The following is a 21,128-nucleotide window of genomic DNA, read 5'->3' as shown; positions in this document are numbered from 1 at the left end:
ATTGTGGTGTAAATCCTATGTTTACTAAATGCTTCCATACAGTTTCACTACGTGCAAATTTTGAATTCTTGCATTTTCGACAGGGCAGAACATCTTACCGCTTTCCTGCGTGATCGGTGTACAGCCCGCATGGTGCATGAATGTCTCTAGCCCGCTCAGAAATGCGTTCGTCACCCTCCCGTCGGAATCTTTGTGCAAATACATCCAACTTCGTAACTCGTAAATACTACCGCCACCGGCCATTTTTTTCTTAGATTTTTTTTTGAAATCTTTTTTTTTCTGATTTTTTGGATTTTTTTTTCCGTTTGTGTGTTATGAGGAAGAGAGTTGTGGGAAATGACATATATATAGAGAAATTTTCGAGTTGGGTAGTTGAAATATAACAACGATTTTACAAGGAATGTTTTACATGGATTTTACATGGTTTTAACATAATATTTACAACGACTTTACGACGAAATTAGGTAAGTTAAAGCACATTGAATACACGTTTTCACCTAAATATAACGGTAACATGTTTCGTTGTAATGTCGATGTAACGATTACGACGTATTTCTCATTTCACGTACTTTCGTCGTAAACTTACATAGATTTTACACGAACATATTTCGTCGTAAATTTACATGGCGTTTACGACGAAAGTTGGACTCCTCGTAACTGCGTTGTAAACACCGTGTAAATTTACGACAAAAATATTTTCGTCGTAAATCTTCGTTGTTATGGGCACGTTTTCTTGTAGTGCTAATTCCACAATTATTTGGTTATGTAATTAAAATAAAAAAGATTATGTAAATTATATTGATATTTATTGGTCAATAAATATGAAAAATTAAAATTTGATATAGTGATTATGAATATTTTCTTATGAACTTATGATTTTCATCTAAACTTAGTATCAGAAAATAAAAATATGGACTAATTTTCGACCGCCCCGAAATGCAAATAGACGGTGTTGCTAGGCAGAGTTCTTGATATTGATCCTTCCATAAAGATTTGACTTCTTAATGATCACTCTATAAAAACCCGGCTCGGCCACTGATAATATTGATTTACTTTAGCCATTTTGATACACAAAAAACAAAATCGAAAAAGATCAAGTCTTGTTTCAAAGAGCGAACCGAAGATGCGACTCTATGGCTTCAAGTAGGCGATTCCCCAACATTGATGAGATATTGGAACCTGGATCTGTGCTCTTTGAATTGGAGGTAAAAAAATTATGTGGTTTGCGAATAGATTAAGTTTTTTAGGGAACAAGCAGAGAAAGTTATCCTGTGACCTTTCTCAGTTAATTTGTTGGCTAGACGCAAGTATGGAGTCACGTGACCAAAACCTAGTATGGAAACATGAGATGATGAGATTTCTGACCCATTTTGTTTCCTATAATGTTCACTATTCAATAGTTTAGATGTTTATCTCCTCCCCCCATGACACTCTTTTATGTTTATTGTGTAAAAGAGCATCAAAGGGTTGTTTATATGTAGCGAGAACTTTAAGAAAGTTAGGGCGATTATTAGTGAGTAATTTGTACTAAATAAACTACTCTGAAGTTTATGGGGAATCATCGCACGCCAACACGTGATTGTTCATAAGGCGTCAATATCTCCGAAAGTTATAACATTAAACAAATTACTATATGTGGAAACATATAGTAATGAACTAAACAAAGAAAGAGTGATGAATAAAGAAAAAGGGAAGTTGCACAAAGACAACTACTTCTTAAGTAGTTATCTTTCTTATTGCGTTATTAGAAACAGCTGCAAAACTAATTCATGCAAGATTTGTCTCCTTGAGTAGGTTCTCCAAAGTGACAACAAAATTATCAGTGTAACCGGTTAACAATCCAGGACTAACCACAACCTCCTTCAACTTGGAGTGGTTCCTACGCACCAGATTCCCAATCTCACTATCTTTGTCCATCACAGAGGTGACTGCAGCACTTAAGTTCTCCTTAGAGAACCATCCTGTCTTTTCTCTTGGCACTTCAACTGAAACCTCGAGTTCGTCAGTCAACAGTCTCGTGTTGAGAACTTGATCAGCCAAATATGGGAGCAAGACTATTTGGCAGTCACTCATTAGAGACTCCCACATTGACCCAAATCCACAATGGCTCACAAAACAGCCTACTGATGGATGAGCCAATATCAATGGTTGCTGCACCCATTCTCCCCAAACTACTCCACGACCCTTCACCCCCTCCTCAAACCCTTCTGGTAACGCTTCTTGAATCGTCTTGGCGCCTTTTGGTGGCGTTACAGCTACAAAGAACGGTAGACCAGTGAGCTCAAGTCCCAAGCAGAGCTCTTGGAACTGGTCCTTTTCCAAGGTTATCTGGCTGCCTAGTGCACAGTACACTACAGAGCCTGGTTCAAACCTGCTCAGCCAATTATTCCATTTATCTTCAAGTGGTTTACTCTTGTCTGGCTCAGGAAGCATTGGACCCGTCAAGAGAACCTTCTTCTGGTATTGACGCCCTATATAGTCGCAGAACTTACCTTCGATTTCTTCACATGTCCTAATGGAAATGAAATCACAATTCGTAAGACCTGTGGTGACACGATAATAAAACCTCTTGTAGTAAACGGCGAAAGACAGCAAGGCGTGAGCATCATGTCGGCGGAACAATAAAGTTGATGAAGGATAACCAGGTGGAGGAACTCCTAACTCACCACCAGGGACAAGGTCATGAGCTATAGAGGTAGCTGATATCACGTTGTACAACATACTATTGATTCCATGCTCTTTTCGCCACTTCCGTAATCCAGTAAGCAAGATCGAACAGGATAATGTCAGGTCTCAAGGCACGAATCGCAGCTTCGACTTGATCACGTGTAAGATCCGTGGCTGTGGACAAGAACCTCCATAGTGTGACCGGGATATCGGAGGGGGTCTCGGCGCCAGCAGGGAGACCATCGACATGAGGAATGGTAATAGGGTGGAAGACAATGCTGTCTGGGAACAAGTTAAGATGTTCTAACTGTTTCTTGGCTTTCTTGGGCAGCAAGAAAGTAACCCTATGGCCTTTCTCAGCTAACTTGTTAGCTAGATGCACGTACGGAGTCATGTGGACCAAAAGCGAACCACGGGAACATGAATGCATGGAACTTTTGGCCCATTTCCCTTCCCATAATTGTCAACACAAGCAAAATAGAAAAGTTGTTCAAAAAAAAAAAACAGTTTTTTTTTGGGCTGTGAAGTTTTTGCGACTGATGAGATGCTATTCCCCTCTCACGGGCAGCCGTATATTTATCATGCGAGTGTGTGTCGACTGTCGAGGGTGCTTTAAGTAAAGTATTAGTGAGTGGTTAGTATCTTAAATTAATTATTCGTAGTTGATGGGTGTTTGAGGTTTATTTAGTAGTGAATTTCATGTGCCATGTGCAACTATATTCTGGACAAAATATATGGAACCCGAAATGAGGGTTGGTCTAGTTCCATCTAAGTTTTCCCGCTTTTCGGATCTCAAAATTTTGGTTTAATAGAATATAGTAATTTAATATTTTTTTTATGTTATGTTCTGGTCATTGTTATCTAATTTTTATGTTTTGGTCATTGTATATTATTATTCACTATCTTAAACGGATCTGGAGACTACTAGATTTTAACGAATCTAGATATAAAAATTTGGATATCCAATTTGTGTTCACTCCCGTGTATATCTTTTATTGTTCAAACTCTTTAATTTTGTATTTTCTAAAATTCAGCAAGTAACGCTGTAACCAAACGTATGAAAATTAAAACTTGTATTTTCATACATTTGATACATACGTTTATCCGAAATTACCGAGATGCTTTACCTTATAAGACTATCAGTAAGTAAATAGACTAAAAGCATGAAAATGAGTTAATCTAAATCGTCTGATCCATTTTCTTGAGAATGAGTTATATTGTTTATTCAACACCTTGATTCAGTTATTAATATATCCTTGTCAATTATCTTGCTTACTCATGATCCAAGCTCTCAATCTCTGTTAATCAGTTTGATTATCTTTGTTAATGGTTCTTTGATTATTTTGGTGTCTACTATGTTTTCCCTTACTCTCAGTATCACTTCTTTCATTTCATCCCTTTTCCACCTTTTTACTTCAGTAAATACCCCAATTAGAGAGTCATGTGTACACTGTAATAGACAAAGGGGTATACTAAAAAAAAGAAGATCTTGTCATATTTTAAAAACAATATAAAACTATTAGATTATATTAAGTCAGGTGACAACATTGCGAATCCATTTATCAAAAGGTATAACACAATATTAAGTTTTTGAAATTATCAAAGACATTGAGTTTAGTTCATATGACTATTTTTTCTAATAGAAACCCCACCAACATGATTGTATATTTTATATCCAATAATTTTTGAAGTAGGATTTCAAAGAGATCAAGGACTGCATGTTGCTAAAGAGCTGATGAAATGAAAAAAACAATAACAACATGTTCAAGTTCGTCACGGTCTGGTCACTTATTGCCTAACTTGAAACAGCTGCTTCACAAGCAGAGTATTTCATTCAAGATTTGTATCGTTGACTAGATCCTGCAATGCTTCCACAAACTTATCGGTGTAACCGGTTAATAATCCAGGACTTACCAAGCTCTCCTTCAATTTGGCGTGGTTCCTCCTCACCAGATACCCTAACTCGCTATCTTCATCCATCACAGAAATGATAGCAGCACTCAAGCTCTCCTTGGAGAACCAACCAGTTTCTTCTCTTGGGACTTCAACCGAAACCTCGAGTTCCTCAGTCATCAATCTAGTGGTGAGGATCTGATCACTTAAAAATGGAAGCAAGACTATTTGGCAATCACTCATTAGAGACTCCCACATGGACCCAAATCCACAATGGCTCACAACGCAGCCTACTGATGGATGAGCCAATATCAATGGTTGTTGCACCCATTCTCCCCAAACAACTCCACGACCCTTCACTCGCTCCTCAAATCCTTCTGGCAATGCTTCTTGAATAGTCTTTGCTCCTTTTGGTGGAGTTACCGCTACAAGAAATGGTAAACCAGTAAGCTCCATTCCTAAACAGAGTTCTTGGAATTGATCCTTTTCAAGAGTGATTTGGCTTCCCAATGCACAGAACACGACAGAGCCCTGTCTAAATCCGGTCAACCAACTACTCCACTGATCTTCAAGTGGTTTACTCTTGTCTAGCTCAGGAAGCATTGGACCGGTCAAAAGAACCTTCCTCTGGTATTGACGTGCGATATAGTCGCAGAATTCACCTTCGACTTCTTCGCATGTCCTCATTGAAATGATATCGCAACTCATAAGACCTGTGGTTATGCGATGGTACAGCCTCTCGTAGTAGATGGAGAGAGACGACAAGGCGTGAGCATCGTGTGCGCGGTACACTACCTTTGCTGAAGGATAACCAGGTGGAGGAACTCCTAGTTCGCTACCAGGGACTTGGTTGTGAGCAATAGTGGTAGCTGATACCACGTTGTACACCACACTCTTGACTCTATGCTCCTTAGCCATTTCCGGAACCCAATAAGCAAAATCGAATAAAATCAGGTCCGGTCTCAAAGCATGAACCGTGGCGGTCACCTGATCGCGTGTCAGATCCATGGCTGCGAACAGGAAATTTCCCCATGAGATGGAGATATCCGAGGCAGTCTCAGCGCCAGCAGGGAGGCCATCAACAGGAGGAATAGTTAGTGGATGAAAGAGGATGTTGTCTGGGAACAGGCTGTGATATTCCAACTGTTTCTGAGCCTTCTTGGGCAACAAGAAAGTAACCCTATGACCTTTCTCAGCTAACTTGTTGGCTAGATGCAAATATGGAATCATATGACCAAAAGCGAACCACGGGAACATAAAAGCGTGAAACTTTTCGACCATCTTTAAAAAAAATCAAAACAGGAAAGTAACACAAATCGTCAAAGAGAGCAAAAACAAGAAAATTTTGGTGTGTTTCAAATCACAAGCATCTTTACTTTTCTTCCTTTTATGTTTCTGCGACTGAGATGCTTATCCCCCTTCATAGGGCATCGCTTTATTAGTGCGATGCTGGAGATTAGTATTTTAACTTTATTATTAGTGGTTGATAGGTGCTCTTTTTTAAACACAGCGGTTGGTAAGTGCTTTAAATTAATAATTAGTGGTTGATTGTGCTTGACGTTGATTATTAGATATTAATTTTAACTATACTAATTTTTATTATTTAGTATAAAATATATTTACACTGAAATTATTTTAAAATTAGCATTTAACATTTATAAATTTTTATTTCATATAAATTTATTTATTTTTATTTAAATTTGCATTAAAATTTAACTACAACTATAACTTTTAATAAAACTCAAAATAGAAACTCAAATTTGAATAAACTTCCAAACAACTCAAAGGGGACACTCACATTTTATAAAACTAAAATTTAAAAGATAAAAGCAATGGTAAGAGCATCATGTACTCAAATTTTGCAGTTTCAGCAGAAATATATATTTTTGCGGTTTTGGTTGGAAAACACGGTTTTAAGGTTTTGGCGGGAAAACACGTTTTTGCGATTTTGGCGAGAAATCGCGTTTTTGTGGTTTTGGCAAGAAATCACGTTTTTGTGGTTTTGGCGAAAAAACACATTTTTGCGGTTTTAGCGGAAAAACGTGTTGTGGTTTTGGCAGAAAACACAATTTTACGGGTTTGACGGGAAAATGTATTTTGCGATTTTGGTGAGAAAACGCGTTTTTGCGGTTTTTTGGGAAAACATATTTTGCGATTTTGGCGGGAAAATGCGTTTTTCCGGTTTTGGCGGAAAAGCGCATGTTTACGGTTTTGGCGGAAAAGCGCATGTTTACGGTTTTGGCGGGAATCTGCTTCAGTGTCTGTGTCAAGGTCTTCATGTGAAGGTGATGATGATGCTGGAAGTGAAGATGATGATGGTGGAAACTTTGATCTTGCTGGAAATTATGAAAAGTTGTATGAGCATTGGCTCAAGCTGGTTGAGGCGAAATCAGATTTGGCTAAGGAGAAAGCCAAGCTAGAAGCTCAAGTTGCTGAAGCACTTAAGTGTGCCTCAGAGAAAGAAGAACAAGCACGATAGGCTGGTGCTCAACTTGCAGAGACTTAGAAGGGTTTGAGGATGCTGAATAATGGGACGGATCAGCTTGATCATCTTCTCAGTATTGGGCAAAGTGATAGATGCGGCCTTGGATATCAAGGAAAATGTTCTAAAGCTGAAGGTGTTTTTGTATCAACAGGAAAAACTAAGGATGTAGCTACGTCTGCTACAAAGCCAGAAGTTACGATGTCTGCAGGGAATGCTGCAAATGGAAAGACTGTAGTGAAGCCTGCAACTGATGTGAAGAATGTGAATGCTACGCGTACTACTATGAGTATTGCTACGGCAACTGATACGGCGTCTGCTTCAGAGAGAGTTTACGGATTGAAGAGTGCATCTCAACGAAAGTTTCGGCATGTTTGTCATCATTGTGGTGTTGTTGGACACATTAGACCAATATTTCAAGTTATTGAGGGAGAAAAACCAGATGAAGCAAGCTTATGGTATGAGGTATCATGGTCATGTATGTTATTCTTGTGGAGTTCAAGGGCATATTCGATGTGACTGTTTCAGGTCTGTTCAAGGAGCTAATCATGGAGGATTTGGGCTCGACAATACGTGGTCTAGGAGATTTGAACACTATGGAGATGGTGGAATGGGATTTCCTCCTAACTTTGGAGGATGTGGATCTTCATATTAGTTTTTGACCATGATATGACTCATAGGGGGAGATTGAAGACATGGTTTTCTATCCAGAGGTGTTGAGTTCACATGCATAGTCAAAAAGGGGGAGATTGAAGATGTATATTCTGTATCAGTTCGTGAAGTACTACAAGAGGTAGTACATGCATGTGTCATGAAGATGGACTTGGTTGGAGTTCGTGTTGTGTGATGTCCGTGGGCTTGTTAAGAAGCAATATATTAATTGAGAGATTCACATTAAGTGTAAAGGATATTACTTGAAGAGGAAAAGACAAGAGAGTTATTCCTTAGGAGAAAAACGAAAGTTGCTTAAGTTGCTTTTGAAAGAACTTGAGGAGCAAGTTCTGGTTATGTATACATGGAGGACGTGCCTCTATGAAGAAAGTTGTCTCTGCAAAAAGAAGAAAAGTCGAGAGATCATTGTTTGGTGCTTGTGTGATTGGTGACCAAGGAAATGAGAAGTAAAATTCAATTCATTATGATTCCCATAAGAATACACCATTCATAAGGAATTTATTTTTCTTTCTATTCTTTATCATTCTTTTTTTTATAGAGAATAACAAAGCAAAATTATTTCTCATTATTTTTGAGTAGGAATAATCATTCCCACTCATTCTTTTAATTTTATTCCTCTTCATTCCTTTTTTATTTGTTCATAGTGTTCCTCAAATGGTCACCAGTCACACCTGATTTTCGGGGTGTAATGTGACCCTAAATGCTAAGTGGGTCTCTGCCTATTCATAAACTATACTGCATTGTTTGACGATAATTGTCATTTTGACATTTTTTACATAAATTAAAAAAATGATTGAAATGCATATATGTTATTATTAGTTACATAATTTAACCGATAGTGTTTGAGGTAAATAAAACTATTTATAAGATCAACGCGTTTTTCATTTGTATAATATTAAACTTTAAATAGGTATAAATTGCATTAAAATTTTAAAACAACATTTTTATATAACAGAAACAATTGTCAAAATGTGATTCTTTATTAATAAGTAGGATTTCAAATATGTCAAGGAAACATATTGTCAAAGATTTCATGAAACAAAAGGTATAAGAACAACATAAACAATCATGGTCTCGTAACTCTAGTCTCTTATTGCCTTATTTGAAACATCTGCTATGTTCTTCACAAGCAATATATTAAACAGTTTTAGAACCTCAACAACTTATTTTGGGCATCCTTATTTAGAAGGGTGTATTCAATCTAAAATTTGAGGTGATTTAATTTTTAATGAGGTTTTTAGATGATTTTAAGGAATTGCAGAGAATAAAATGATTTTTGTTAAACTACTCTAGAATATCACCTAAAACCATGAGATTTGAGTTTTGATTTTTTTAACTAAGAAACTCCACCCAAACACTTTAAAATCACTTGAAAAATTTAAAACTCTACAACTTAAAATATTTTCAATAACAGTAGATTTCAGAGTATTTTATAAAATGTCAAGTTCAATAACACTAGATTTTAAATGAGTTTTTAAAATTCATGTTTCAATAACAGTGGATTTGTCATTTTGACACAAATCACCTAAAACTCTCAATTGAATACATCCCCCTTAGTGCACAATTAAAATAATAACATGCATACACAACTATTTCATGGTCTAGTTTCTTTTTGCCTTATTTGAAACAGCTGATATGTTGTCCTTTTCAATGAAATGTATTTCATTCAAGATTTGTATCATTGACTAGATCCTGCAATGCTTTCACAAACTTATCAGTGTAACCGGTTAATAATCTAGGACTTACCAAACTCTCCTTCAATTTGGCGTGGTTCCTCCTAACCAGATTCCCTAACTCGCTATCTTCCCCCATCACATAAATGATAGCAGCACTCAAGCTCTACTTGGAGAACCATCCAGTTTCTTCTATTGGCACTTCAACCGAAACCTCGAGTTCCTCTGTCATCAATCTAGTGTTGAAGATCTGATCACTTAAAAATGGAAGCAAGACTATTTGGCAATTACTCATTAGAGACTCCCACATGGACCCAAATCCACAATGGCTCACAAAGCAGCCTACTGATGGATGATCCAATATCAATGGTTGCTGCACCCATTCTCCCCAAACTACTCCACGACCCTTCACTCTCTCCTCAAACCCTTCTGGTAACACTTCTTGAATCGTCTTAGCGCCTTTTGGTGGGGTTACCGCTACAAGAAACGGTAAACCAATAAGCTCCATTCCTAAACAGAGTTCTTGGAGTTGATCCTTTTCAAGAGTGAATTGGCTTCCAAGTGCGCAGAACACGACAGAGCCCTGTCTAAATCCGGTCAACCAACTACTCCATTGATTTTCAAGTGGTTTACTCTTGTCTGGCTCAGGAAGCATTGGACCGGTCAAAAGAACCTTCCTCTGGTATTGACGTGCTATGTAGTCGCAGAATTTACCTTCCACTTCTTCGCATGTCCTCATTGAAATGATATCGCAACTCATAAGACCTGTGGTCATGCGATGGTACAGCCTCTTGTAGAAGATGGAGAGAGACGACAACGTGTGACCATCGTGTGCGTGGTTAGAGCTGTAAACTGGGCGAGCCCATGTCCATTAGCCCATATCCGTTTGTCCATCTATTATTTGTGGACAAAGAGTGACCATTACCATTAAGGACCATGTTCATTAAGGCCCAAATCCACTAACACCCATATTTATATGGGCTGCCATGGGGTCCATTAAGGACCATATAAGAATATTTTGAATTTCAATCTTTAAGCCTAAAAATTCAAATATAAATTCATAAGATTAAAATCCATCCATAAATTCATAAGTGCAAAAATACATAAGTTCAAAGATTACACAAATAGCATCAGTACATAGCATTAGTTCATAAATACTTAAATATCATCAGTTCATAAATAGCATCATAAATACTTAAAGACATAACTTCAAAGTTCAAACTCCATAAGTGCTCAACTTCATACATGTCACTTGCCTGCACCAAATCAAGAGATAATGTTATTAATTAGCCATGCAAGACTAATACGTTCTCACACATACACATCACTCAAAGTCTCAAACATACACAAGATAACAAGCAGACTCAAAAATACTCAAGCAAACTCATTACCCATATCACTTAAAGTCTCAAACGTATAAGCAGACTCAAGTCACAAACGTATAAGCAAACCCATTACCCATATCACTCAAACGTATAAGCAAACCCATATCACTCTGACCAATAAGCATCTTTAGCAAGCAGACTCAAACGTATAAGCAAACCCATTACCCATATCACTCAAAGTCTCAAACGTATAAGCAGACTCAAGTCTCAAATGTATAAGCAGACTCAAACATACACAACACAAGATAGCAATGTGAAAGCATAAGTAGCAAGCAGACTCAAGTCTCAAACGTATAAGCAGACTCAAACATACACAACACAAAGAAGCCAAGACAAGCGAGTATATCAGTAAACGTACACATGAACTCAGACTTAACATGTTTCATTAACTTCTTCTCCAACTTCCTCCAACTCCAAGGGTTCAAAATCCACTTCATCACCTAAGAAAATTCAATTATCAGTTTCAAGTACAAGACCAGAGACAAATCTAAGGATATAACCAGAGACTAATGATCAAGAACTTACAGTCTAAAGACTCAAATCCTCTTAGCCAATTTCTTGCTTAAATCAGTGCTCTGACATTCGAAGGGAGAAGGCAGCTTCTGGATTTGTTCAATACACGGCTTCCAATGCTGAAGGATGATTCTGAAGCAACTGTGGTGATGGGTATGCTCAAGATTCATTGTATCCTCGTTGTTCATCCTGAAAAAAAAAGAGATAACATGATAAAGGAGATGACCACTATTATGTAATATAATTGCTGGAGATTAAGCGTGACAGATAAAGCATCAATTAAGGGAGAGCAAAAAGGCAAGAAAAGAGATATCATGATAAAGGAGATGACCACTTTACAGAACATAAAAGACTTTACAAAACAGAATGTGATGATAACTCGTTTTTTTAAATATGTGCTATAGTGAGAAGCACATCTGATCATAGTTTAAATCATATAAAAGTCGCAAGCAAACTCATAAAACACATCAAACTCATCGATGACCTTTACATATCTCATAACAAATCATCATCTGATCATATCCCATAACAAATCAATAAAACACACATTCAGTTATGCAAGAGACAAGTTACCTTGTGTGTCACTACAGAAACGCTCTCTCACTTCAGCTACTCTTGTCTGTCAAGTGTCAAGGACTCGAACCTACTCTTGCCTGTTACAAAAGAACAAAACCATTAAGTTACATATCTCAAACGCGATACAAACGGATAGAACGAAAGTCAAAGAATCAATCCATATCTACACAAGAACGGATACAAACAAACTGAATGCGTACAGATCCTTTTATCTCAGAAGTGACGAGAAAAATCTTATAAATATAGGAAACCCAGATCAGTAAACTTGAACCTATCTCAAATCTCATAAAACCCAATCTCAGATTCTCAGATCACAAACAAAAATCCATCTCGGATAAAAAAAAAACCCAACTCAAATCTCAAACAAAATCATCAATATGAACAAACCCAAAGGATGGAAACTGACCGGAGGAGAAGATGAGAACAGACGGAGTCACGGAGAAGAAGTTGAGAACATACGGAGGAAGGGAGGAGAAGTGGAGAGCGGCCGGAGGATAGGAGGAGAAGTGGAGAACATACGGAGGACAGGAGGAGAAGTGGAAAACAGACGGAGGACAGGAGGAGAATGGAGAGCTTCGTCGTCGTCGCAATCGCCAAAGCGCCGAGTTTCGTGAAAAGAGAGAAATGAATTTTTTTAAATTTTTTCCAAAATTGAAAACCCTATAAATTTTCTTTTATTGGGCCGCCCAAGTCCACATTGCCAATTTCCATAAAAACCCATAGATAAATTGGTTTTCAAACTCTGACCACTTAAAGCCCACCTGGAAATATGGACATAATTAGTGGAGGCCCAAATATATGTGGACATGGACGCCCATCGGACAGTCCACCCAGTTTACAGCTCTATGCGCGGTAAGCTACTTTTGATGAAGGATAACCCGGTGGAGGAACTCCTAGTTCGCTACTAGGGACATAGTTATGGGCCATAGTGGTAGCTGCTATCTCGCTGTACAAAATACTCTTGACTTTATACTCCTTAGCCATTTCCGGAACCCAATAAGCAAAATCCAATAAGATCAGGTCCGGTCTCATAGCACTAACTGCGGCTGCCACCTGGTCGCGTGTCAGATCCATGGCTGCGGACAGGAACTTTCCCAATGAGATGGGGATATCCGAGGCGGTCACAGCGCCAGCAAGGAGACCAGCAACAGGAGGAATAGTTAATGGATGAAAGAGGATGTTGTCTGAGAACAGGTTGTGATGCTCCAACTGTTTCTGAGCCTTCTTGGGCAGCAAGAAAGTAACCCTATGACCTTTCTCAGCTAACTTGTTGGCTAGATGCAAGTATGGAATCATATGACCAAAAGCGAACCACGGGAACATAAAAGCGTGAAACTTTTGGACCATTTTAAAATTAATCAAAACATGAAAGGAACACAAATAGTCAAAGAGAGCAAAAACAAGAAATTTTTTGTGTGTTTTAAATCACAAGCGTCTTTACTTTTTTTCTTTTTATTTTTCTGCGACTGAGATGCTTACCCCCCTTCATAGGACATCGCTTTATTAGACCATGATTAACCCGGAGTTTTTAGAGTGAGGTTTTTAACGGAAGTTAAGAAACTGTTTCTTAATTTTTAACTAAAAAAGTTAAGAACCGGTTCTTAAATGATTTAAGAACTGGTTCTTAGTTTTTTTAGTTAAAAGTTAAGAAACAATTTCTTAACTTCTGCTAAGAATCCTATCCTAAAAACTTCGGGGTTAATCATGCTCTTAGTGCGCTGCTGGAGATTACTATTTTAACTTCATTATTAGTGGGATTGGTGCTTTTAGTTAATTATTAGTGGTTGATAGGTGCTTTTTTTTAAACACAGTGGTTGATAAGTGCTTTAAATTAATAATTAGTGGTTGATTTGGTGTTTGACGTTGATTATTATTGATGATTTGTTCTTTGAGATTTGTTGTCGGCAGTGTATAACCCATGTGCCTGTGGGATCCATCTACGGCCATCTTTGATATTTTTGGCGTTGGTTTCTATTTTTTTACAGGTGGCGCTAATTGTTTGACTTGATCTTGAATGGAGTAAATGTTTGTGTATTCATCTAGCTATATTTGTTCTTTCTTCTCAATGGCCACTTCTATATTGTTCTTTTCCTTGCTCCTCGTTCTCCCTTGCTTTGTTGATTCTGTTTACTTACTTTACTAGCTTCCAACGAGGTGATCCTGGGAATGTTATATACCACGGTGACTATGCAGGTCGCGTTGGTACGGTCACGTGTGATGAGAAAGTGCCTATTTGGAGTTCTAAAACTGGTAAGCTCAGAGAAACATTATTGCTGGGACAAAATTTTGAGTTCTTAGCTTTTTTTTATTATTATTTTTAGACTAAGAGACAATGTTAAGATACAATAGCAAAATTGCAGATTATTGGTAGATACTTTATGTTGTCTCTTAGTAAATAAATTATTTATTTTAATAAGTAATAACATATACAAGATGTGTTTAAAATAAAACATATAACATTTAAATTGAAAACATAAAAAAATTACAAAGTTGTCAAAAAAATAGCAAAAAAGAAAAAACCTGGAATTAAAACATTAAAATTTTTAAAAGAAAACATTCAAGACATAAATTAAAAACAGAAAATCATACAAACATCATAAATAAAAGCAAACAAACATTTTATTCAATACATAGAAACTTATAAATTATATGTTATTTGGAAGATGTCCAAATTTAGCCCATATATTTTCAATCAAATCATCTTTTAATTGTTGATGAGCTTGTCTATTTCGAACTTTTGTTCGACGATCAATTGTATTGCTGCCGAGATTTGTAGCCATATCGACGGGATACGTAAGATCCACATCTTCTCCTTGTTGAAATTCTAAAACGTCATACTGAGTGAATGAATCTCGTTCATCTTCGACAATCATATTATGAAGTATGATACATGCTCTCATAATATTTGCTATTTTGTCTTTATCCCATAAATTAGATGGATCTTTGACAACAGCGAATCTAGCTTGCAGGACTCCAAAGGCACGCTCAACATCTTTTCGCACAGCTTCTTGGGTTTTAGCAAATAATGAATTTTTCGGACCCTGTGGTAGTCGGATAGATTGAATAAAAGTCTTCCATTTCAGATAAATACCATCCGTGAGATAGTAAGCCAAATGGTACTCCGTTCCGTCGACATAGAAGTTGACTTGCGGAGCTATTATGTTAATAATGTCATCAAAAACAGGTGATCGATCAAGAATATTAAAAAATTTCATTGTACCTGGAGCTCCAAAAAACGCGTGCCATATCCGAAGCTACCGCCTCCAACACAATTGTTGGTTTTCCGGTTCCTCGAGAATACATTCCTATCCAAGAGGTGGGGCAATTCTTCCACCCCCAATGCATACAGTCGATGCTTCCAACCATCCCGAGAAATCCACGTTGTTCTCCAATATGGAGTAGTCTTTCAAGATCCTCCAGTGTGGGACGTCTTAGGTATTCATCGCCAAACAAGTGGATTATTCCGGCGTTAAAATGGTGCAAACATTTTCGAGCTGTTGTTTCACCAAGTCGTATATATTCGTCAACTGTATCAGCCCCACCACCATATGCCAATTGACGAATTGCTGCAGTACATTTTTGGAGCGGTGATAGACTAGACCGTCCGACTGCATCTTGTGTTGGTTAAAAATACTTTACTTTTGTGGAGAGATGATGCACAATACACATGAACAATGATTTGTTCATTCGAAACCGTCTTCGGAATAAATTGTGAGGGTATGTTGGAGTTTCACTAAAATAATCATTCCAGAGTTTATTGTGGCCTTCTTCCCGGTTTCTCTCGATATAAATACGTTTTTTCGCTCTTTCGGTTCTGGAATAAAAGCATAGTTTTCAAAAAATTCTTTAAATGGGGATTCAAAATCAACATCATCATCTTTGTGGTAATGATAATGGGAAGAAGATGCCATTTAAAATGAAAAAAAAGGGAGAAATATTTTGGAAATGAATAGAAGAGGGACGATTTGTGTATGTGATATTTGATGTGTGAAACTCCTGTGATGCTTATTCTTTTAGAAGTATCCATCTTGTGATACTAGCTTGTTTTCTTGTGGAAGAAACAAACAAATACATGTGACCATTGAGTACAAATCTCATATGGAGAACACATGTGAACCTTGATCATTTAAAATTTGGTGCAAGTTAAAACAAGGTTCAAATCTCATATGGAGAACACATGTGAACCTTGATCATTACAAAACATAATACAATCAAAAACATTACAAAACATACACCTTGATCAGTTTCATACAATCCAAACAAATTACAATAAAACATAATACAATACCTAGTTCATAAAATCCGAATCATTACAAAACATACACCTTGATCAGTTTTAAGTAGTGTTGAGATAAACAGCAATCTCATTTACTTGAACATGAGGACCATACCTATTAGAACAAATACAACAACCAATACACCAACAACGAATTCAAAGCCATGCGTAAACCTTGATTTCTTCTTAGCTAACTCACACACTATCTTCTCAAGCCTAACCAGCTTCTGCTCAGTGTCATTATGGAGATCCTTAACCTGGTTAAGTTGTGTCTCATAGTCACTCAAGAAGGTTAGATAATCTACCTTTTCAGCCAGCTGGCCATACTGTGTATCCATGGCTCTCATCTCCTCCATAACCGCCACATCCCACCATTTCCAAACATGGCACTCTCCGTCATCAACATTCTCACACGTGTAGTATCTTCTGCATGGATCATTTCTAGTGTAAGATGTTGCTACAAGAGGTTGACCACCACAGTAGCATGTCTTCGGGAATCCAAACTCAACCTCAGGTTGCGGAGGGTACTGAAGCCGCTCGGCATTATTGTAGCTAATCTCAGCTTGGTCCAGCAGAATATCAGCTTCTGCTTGGCTGTAGCCACTGTCTGCTGAGTTTTCACCATACTCCTCCGATTCAGAAGGCTGGGTATAGCTATAATCTTGTTCCATTTGTTCCTACACCTGAAAAAAAAATTTACAAGGGAAATTTTAGATTCTCAAACTGAATTAGAGGAAAAAACAGAATTGATAATACATAAGTTATTACACAAGCAGGAAGCAAACAGGAAGTACATTCATAGAAAAAAGCCTGGTTCAATACTCTAATTATATTGAACAGTTCTCGTTAAATTTTAGCTTCTCTACTGTTAATACCAGAACTATTGAACATCACAGAAACAAGCATGATTAAGCAAGCAGGAACATCATATTCATTTATAAAGATATTCATAGAAACAAGCAGGAAGTACATTCATCATAAATAAGATAGTATTTTTAGATATTACACAAGAAACAACCAGGAAGTACAAACATAGTTATTATACACTAGAAACATAGTTAGAAATACTCGGCCAGAAGTTTATTCTTGACAACTTCTTCAGTCTCACTAAGTGGTTCCTTTTTAGCAAGAAGAGTGTCTAGTATGGCCAGCTTTGACAGTTTCTCCTTCATCGCCAAATCTTCCATCTTGAGCTCCCACATGCTCTAATACTCAGAAAGAGCCTTCCCTTGAGCATTATTCATTCTTGCTTTTGCAACCTTGATACCTTCAGGCTGGATCTCATGGTCACCAACATTAGTGCTTGAAGATTGGGAACCGACCTCACCAGCTTTTCTCTTTGAACTGCCAGTAGCTTTAGGAGTGTTCAGGTTTAGCCATTTCTGTTCATACCTCAACAGACACCACGCATGCTCAAGGATAAACTTCATGTTGTGATCAGAGTAGAAGATGTCATGAGCCACCTTTAGAATGTCATTGTCATTCTGACCGCTGCTATTTTGTCTCTCTGCAGCAGCGAATGTGCCACTGAACTTGTTCGTCAGATCATTGATTTTGTGACACCTCTGCTTACAATGGATATGCTCTCTCTTTTCACCACCCCCTCTAGCATGAGGACTTGCTGCGTAGTATTCTCCTACTCGTTTCCAGAAGGTCCCTGACTTTTGTTCATTTCCAACAACAACATCCTTAGATGTGTTTAGCCAGGCACTGATTAGAACCTCGTCATCAGCTGGGGTCCATTTCCTTCTCTCCCGACGCTCCACTGGTGTGTCTTCAGGTGGAGCTGGAGCCTCAGATTGTTGGGAACTGAAAGGAGGGATTTCTGAGGCTCAATGTTTACACTAGAAGGAAAACTTTCATAAGGAAAGTTTTCATGAACAATATTTTCTTGTTGACTGTTAAGAAGGACTACATAACTAGAATACCGACTATATGGATTCCTTGAATCCATAGCAAGAAGAACAGAGAAGAGATTATCGAAGAGAAAGCGGAATGGTTACTGGTTTTAGAGGAGAGAAAGAAGATTATGGAGATTATATGAAAGAATGAATGATGGTTGGGATTTAATACGTGAAACTAAAACAAATAATAAGTAACAATCACCTAACCATTATCTACCAAAGTCTAATCAGAAGTTATTAAACATTACACAACTACAAAGCTATCAAGTTTCGTTTACAATTTCATTAAATTTAAAGGGAATTTGGTTTCAAACGAACTTCAATAAAATCAGACTAGGCAATTCATTTTAGTTACTTTCCATTAAATTAAAATAGGATTTGGTTGCAAACAAACTTGACTTCTTGCCTTGTCAATTCATTTTAGCAACTATCTAGCACAAAAGAGGATTTGGTTTCAATTCATTTTAGCATTAACCACTACAGTCAAATCACAAGCAACTAACCACTACCTATAATCGGCGAATCTAACAATAACAACTACTGAAGCTCTATTGAATGTGAAATGGGTATTCTTGTTGATTAAAGAGTTAAAGAGTAGATCGACAATTACAACAAACGGCAATCATATCATCGGCCAATCTAACAAACGACAAGTAACCACTACCTATAATTTGCGAATCTAACAATAACAACTACTGGAGCTCAATTTAATTTACCCAAACACCAACCATACAATCACAAAACGGCAATCATATCATCACAACAAAAAGCAACGAAACCCAGATGCGGAGGAGGTAGATCGACAATAACAACGACATCCTCTAAATCTCAAAACGGAGGAGGAACACATACCTTTTAGATTGGAATTCGCGGAGAAGCTTTGGATGAGATAACAGATCGGTGTCGAGTGAGCGAAATAACCGAGAGGATTTTGATTTGGGGATGAAATCGGCGGACAAGCTCTGGCGAAAGGTTTCGCCGTCGAGAGAGAATCGGGAGAAAATGAATGTGATTTGGAGACCGCAAAGCGAATTTGCCCTACACGACTTCCACACCCAATCGCATGCTGCGAGGTGGCACGTAAGGACCATCGCGAAAACTTCTTAATTAAGGTCTGTTTCTATTGTATTTCAGTCTTTTTTATTTAATTATCGGCCCATAATTGCTAAGAACTGAGCCTAAGACCCGCTGATAATGATGCTCTTACTGATTTTAATACCAGTTTTTGTTTCGTAATCGATAGCCGGAATGCAAGATTTTTTTTTTCTTTTGCTAAAACCCGGAACGCAAGTTATGGAAATTTTCGGTCAGATGGCCGTTTCTTGGGTCTTTTTAATCAAATCTTATATATTAAAACAGAAGTTACAACTTTGATTCATGTGTGATTTTTAAAAAAATGGACCCGATGGACGTATTCATAGAAAGTCATGTTACATTTAATATCTAATCTTATCATTTAAACTTTGGGCCTACCAGAAATTTTTATTGGGCTATCAACAATTGGATTTAAACAATAGATGACCCATTGTATTTATAGATAGTATAAATTAAATAGATATAATTTAATGTTGTAATACTATACCTCAATATGCTAAATATTTAAATATTTGTCGATGTTAACTTTTAAAAATATAAAGATTTTTTTTTAAATAACAAAAATCATATTATCTAACAATTATTAATCTTTACTACTTTAAACCAATGAAAACAAATTTTAAACTATATAGTTTATTTTAAAAATTAAACAAAAACTAAATGTTTAATTATTTACTCGATAATATAAATCTATGAAGCGAAAAGTTTAATTTTTTAAAAACTTTTGAAATTTGTGAAATGTTGCAATATCTTTGAATATGACAATAAAAAATATTTTACTAATATTTATATATATAGTTATGATTTTAATAATGAAATAATAATCCGAAAATATATATGTAGAAGAAGATACAAATACATGTGAAAGTTTGAAATAATCTATTCAATGAAAAAAATATACGGTAAACTTATTATGTTTTAAAAATGGATAGACACATATATATTATAATATATACCAATTTAGAATTGAAAACAAAATATTTATATAAAAATAAATAAAAACAAAAATCCGCGCTGTTCGAGATCTAGTTAGTAATATTACATCTTCGTTTCCTCTGGTCCATGTCGAGTTTGACACATACAACAACGTACCATGGGATCCTCTGGAAATTAAATCCCATGTGGGCATCAATAATAATTCGCTTAGGTCTTCTAACTACACTTCTTGGAACGCAAGCAAACACAGCCAAGATACTTGTCATGCACGGATCTCCTATGACTCTGTTACTGAGAACTTGAACGTGTCTTGGACTTATAAGTTATAAGCTAACCTCTGATCCTCGAGAGAACTCCAGCCTTTCTTACATCATTGATCTTGCAAAGGTTCTGCCACCACAAGTTATGATCGGATTCTCAGCCACTACTGGAAATGTTACGGAGGGACAAAGACTTTTGTCATGGGAGTTCAGCTCAGGTTTGGGTATTGAGAAAGCCTCTATCAGGACAGGACTGATAGTTGGCATCTCGGTCTCAGGGTTTGTTTTTCTGATCTCTTCGGTCATATTTTTGTTGGTTTGGTTGCACCAGAAAAGAAAAAGGAAGGCGAAAGAGATCACTGACTTGATATCTATTAACGAAGACCTAGATAAGGAAGCAGGACCACGGAGGTTCGCTTATAAAGATCTTGTGTCAGCAACCAACAGATTCTCAGCTCAGAGGAAGCTGGGTGAAGGAGGGTTTGGAGCAGTTTATAGAGGATTCTTGAACGAAATAGATTCGTTGGTTGCCGTGAAGAAATTATCTGGTCGTTCCAAGCAAGGAAAGAGAGAGTTTTTGACTGAAGTAAAGATCATCAGCAAATTAAGACATCGAAACCTGGTACAACTCATCGGTTGGTGTAATGAAAAACAAGAGTATTTGCTGATATATGAGTTCATGCCAATAGAGAACATGTATTTGTCAAAATCGTTTAGTTTCGTGTATAAAGTTCAATTTCTCTTAAAACAAGACATGTTAGACTTGTTATCGCACTTCAGAGTTGAGGTAAATTCT

At 37.0% G+C, this 21,128-nt stretch overlaps 3 protein-coding genes and 2 pseudogenes across 3 annotated transcripts; all 5 read right to left on the bottom strand.

The window, feature by feature from the left end:
- Window positions 1-772: 772 nt before the first annotated feature.
- Window positions 773-4,072, bottom strand: LOC111203045 (annotated as a pseudogene).
- Window positions 4,073-4,168: 96 nt separating this feature from the next.
- LOC111202560 (UDP-glycosyltransferase 79B9-like) lies at window positions 4,169-6,480 on the bottom strand. The gene has a single exon (XM_048747219.1). It carries the CDS (start codon window positions 5,839-5,841, stop codon window positions 4,498-4,500), a length of 1,344 nt encoding a protein of 447 aa, XP_048603176.1. The 5' UTR covers window positions 5,842-6,480; the 3' UTR covers window positions 4,169-4,497.
- Window positions 6,481-9,376: 2,896 nt separating this feature from the next.
- On the bottom strand, window positions 9,377-14,369 carry LOC125581565 (annotated as a pseudogene).
- Window positions 14,370-15,157: 788 nt separating this feature from the next.
- On the bottom strand, window positions 15,158-17,289 carry LOC125581566 (uncharacterized protein At4g04775-like). Its single transcript, XM_048747218.1, has one exon. It carries the CDS (start codon window positions 16,806-16,808, stop codon window positions 16,230-16,232), a length of 579 nt encoding a protein of 192 aa, XP_048603175.1. The 5' UTR covers window positions 16,809-17,289; the 3' UTR covers window positions 15,158-16,229.
- Window positions 17,290-17,342: 53 nt separating this feature from the next.
- LOC125582181 (glutathione S-transferase T3-like) lies at window positions 17,343-19,132 on the bottom strand. The gene is made up of 2 exons (XM_048748738.1): window positions 18,894-19,132; window positions 17,343-17,946 (listed from the first exon to the last, which is right to left on the bottom strand). Exons 1-2 carry the CDS (start codon window positions 19,130-19,132, stop codon window positions 17,343-17,345), a joined length of 843 nt encoding a protein of 280 aa, XP_048604695.1.
- Window positions 19,133-21,128: the final 1,996 nt, after the last annotated feature.

The sequence above is a fragment of the Brassica napus genome, chromosome C2 (assembly GCF_020379485.1).
Source record: "Brassica napus cultivar Da-Ae chromosome C2, Da-Ae, whole genome shotgun sequence".
NCBI lineage: Eukaryota > Viridiplantae > Streptophyta > Magnoliopsida > Brassicales > Brassicaceae > Brassica > Brassica napus.
Note: the sequence above shows the minus strand (reverse complement) of the source record. Positions and strands in the feature narration are given on the sequence as shown.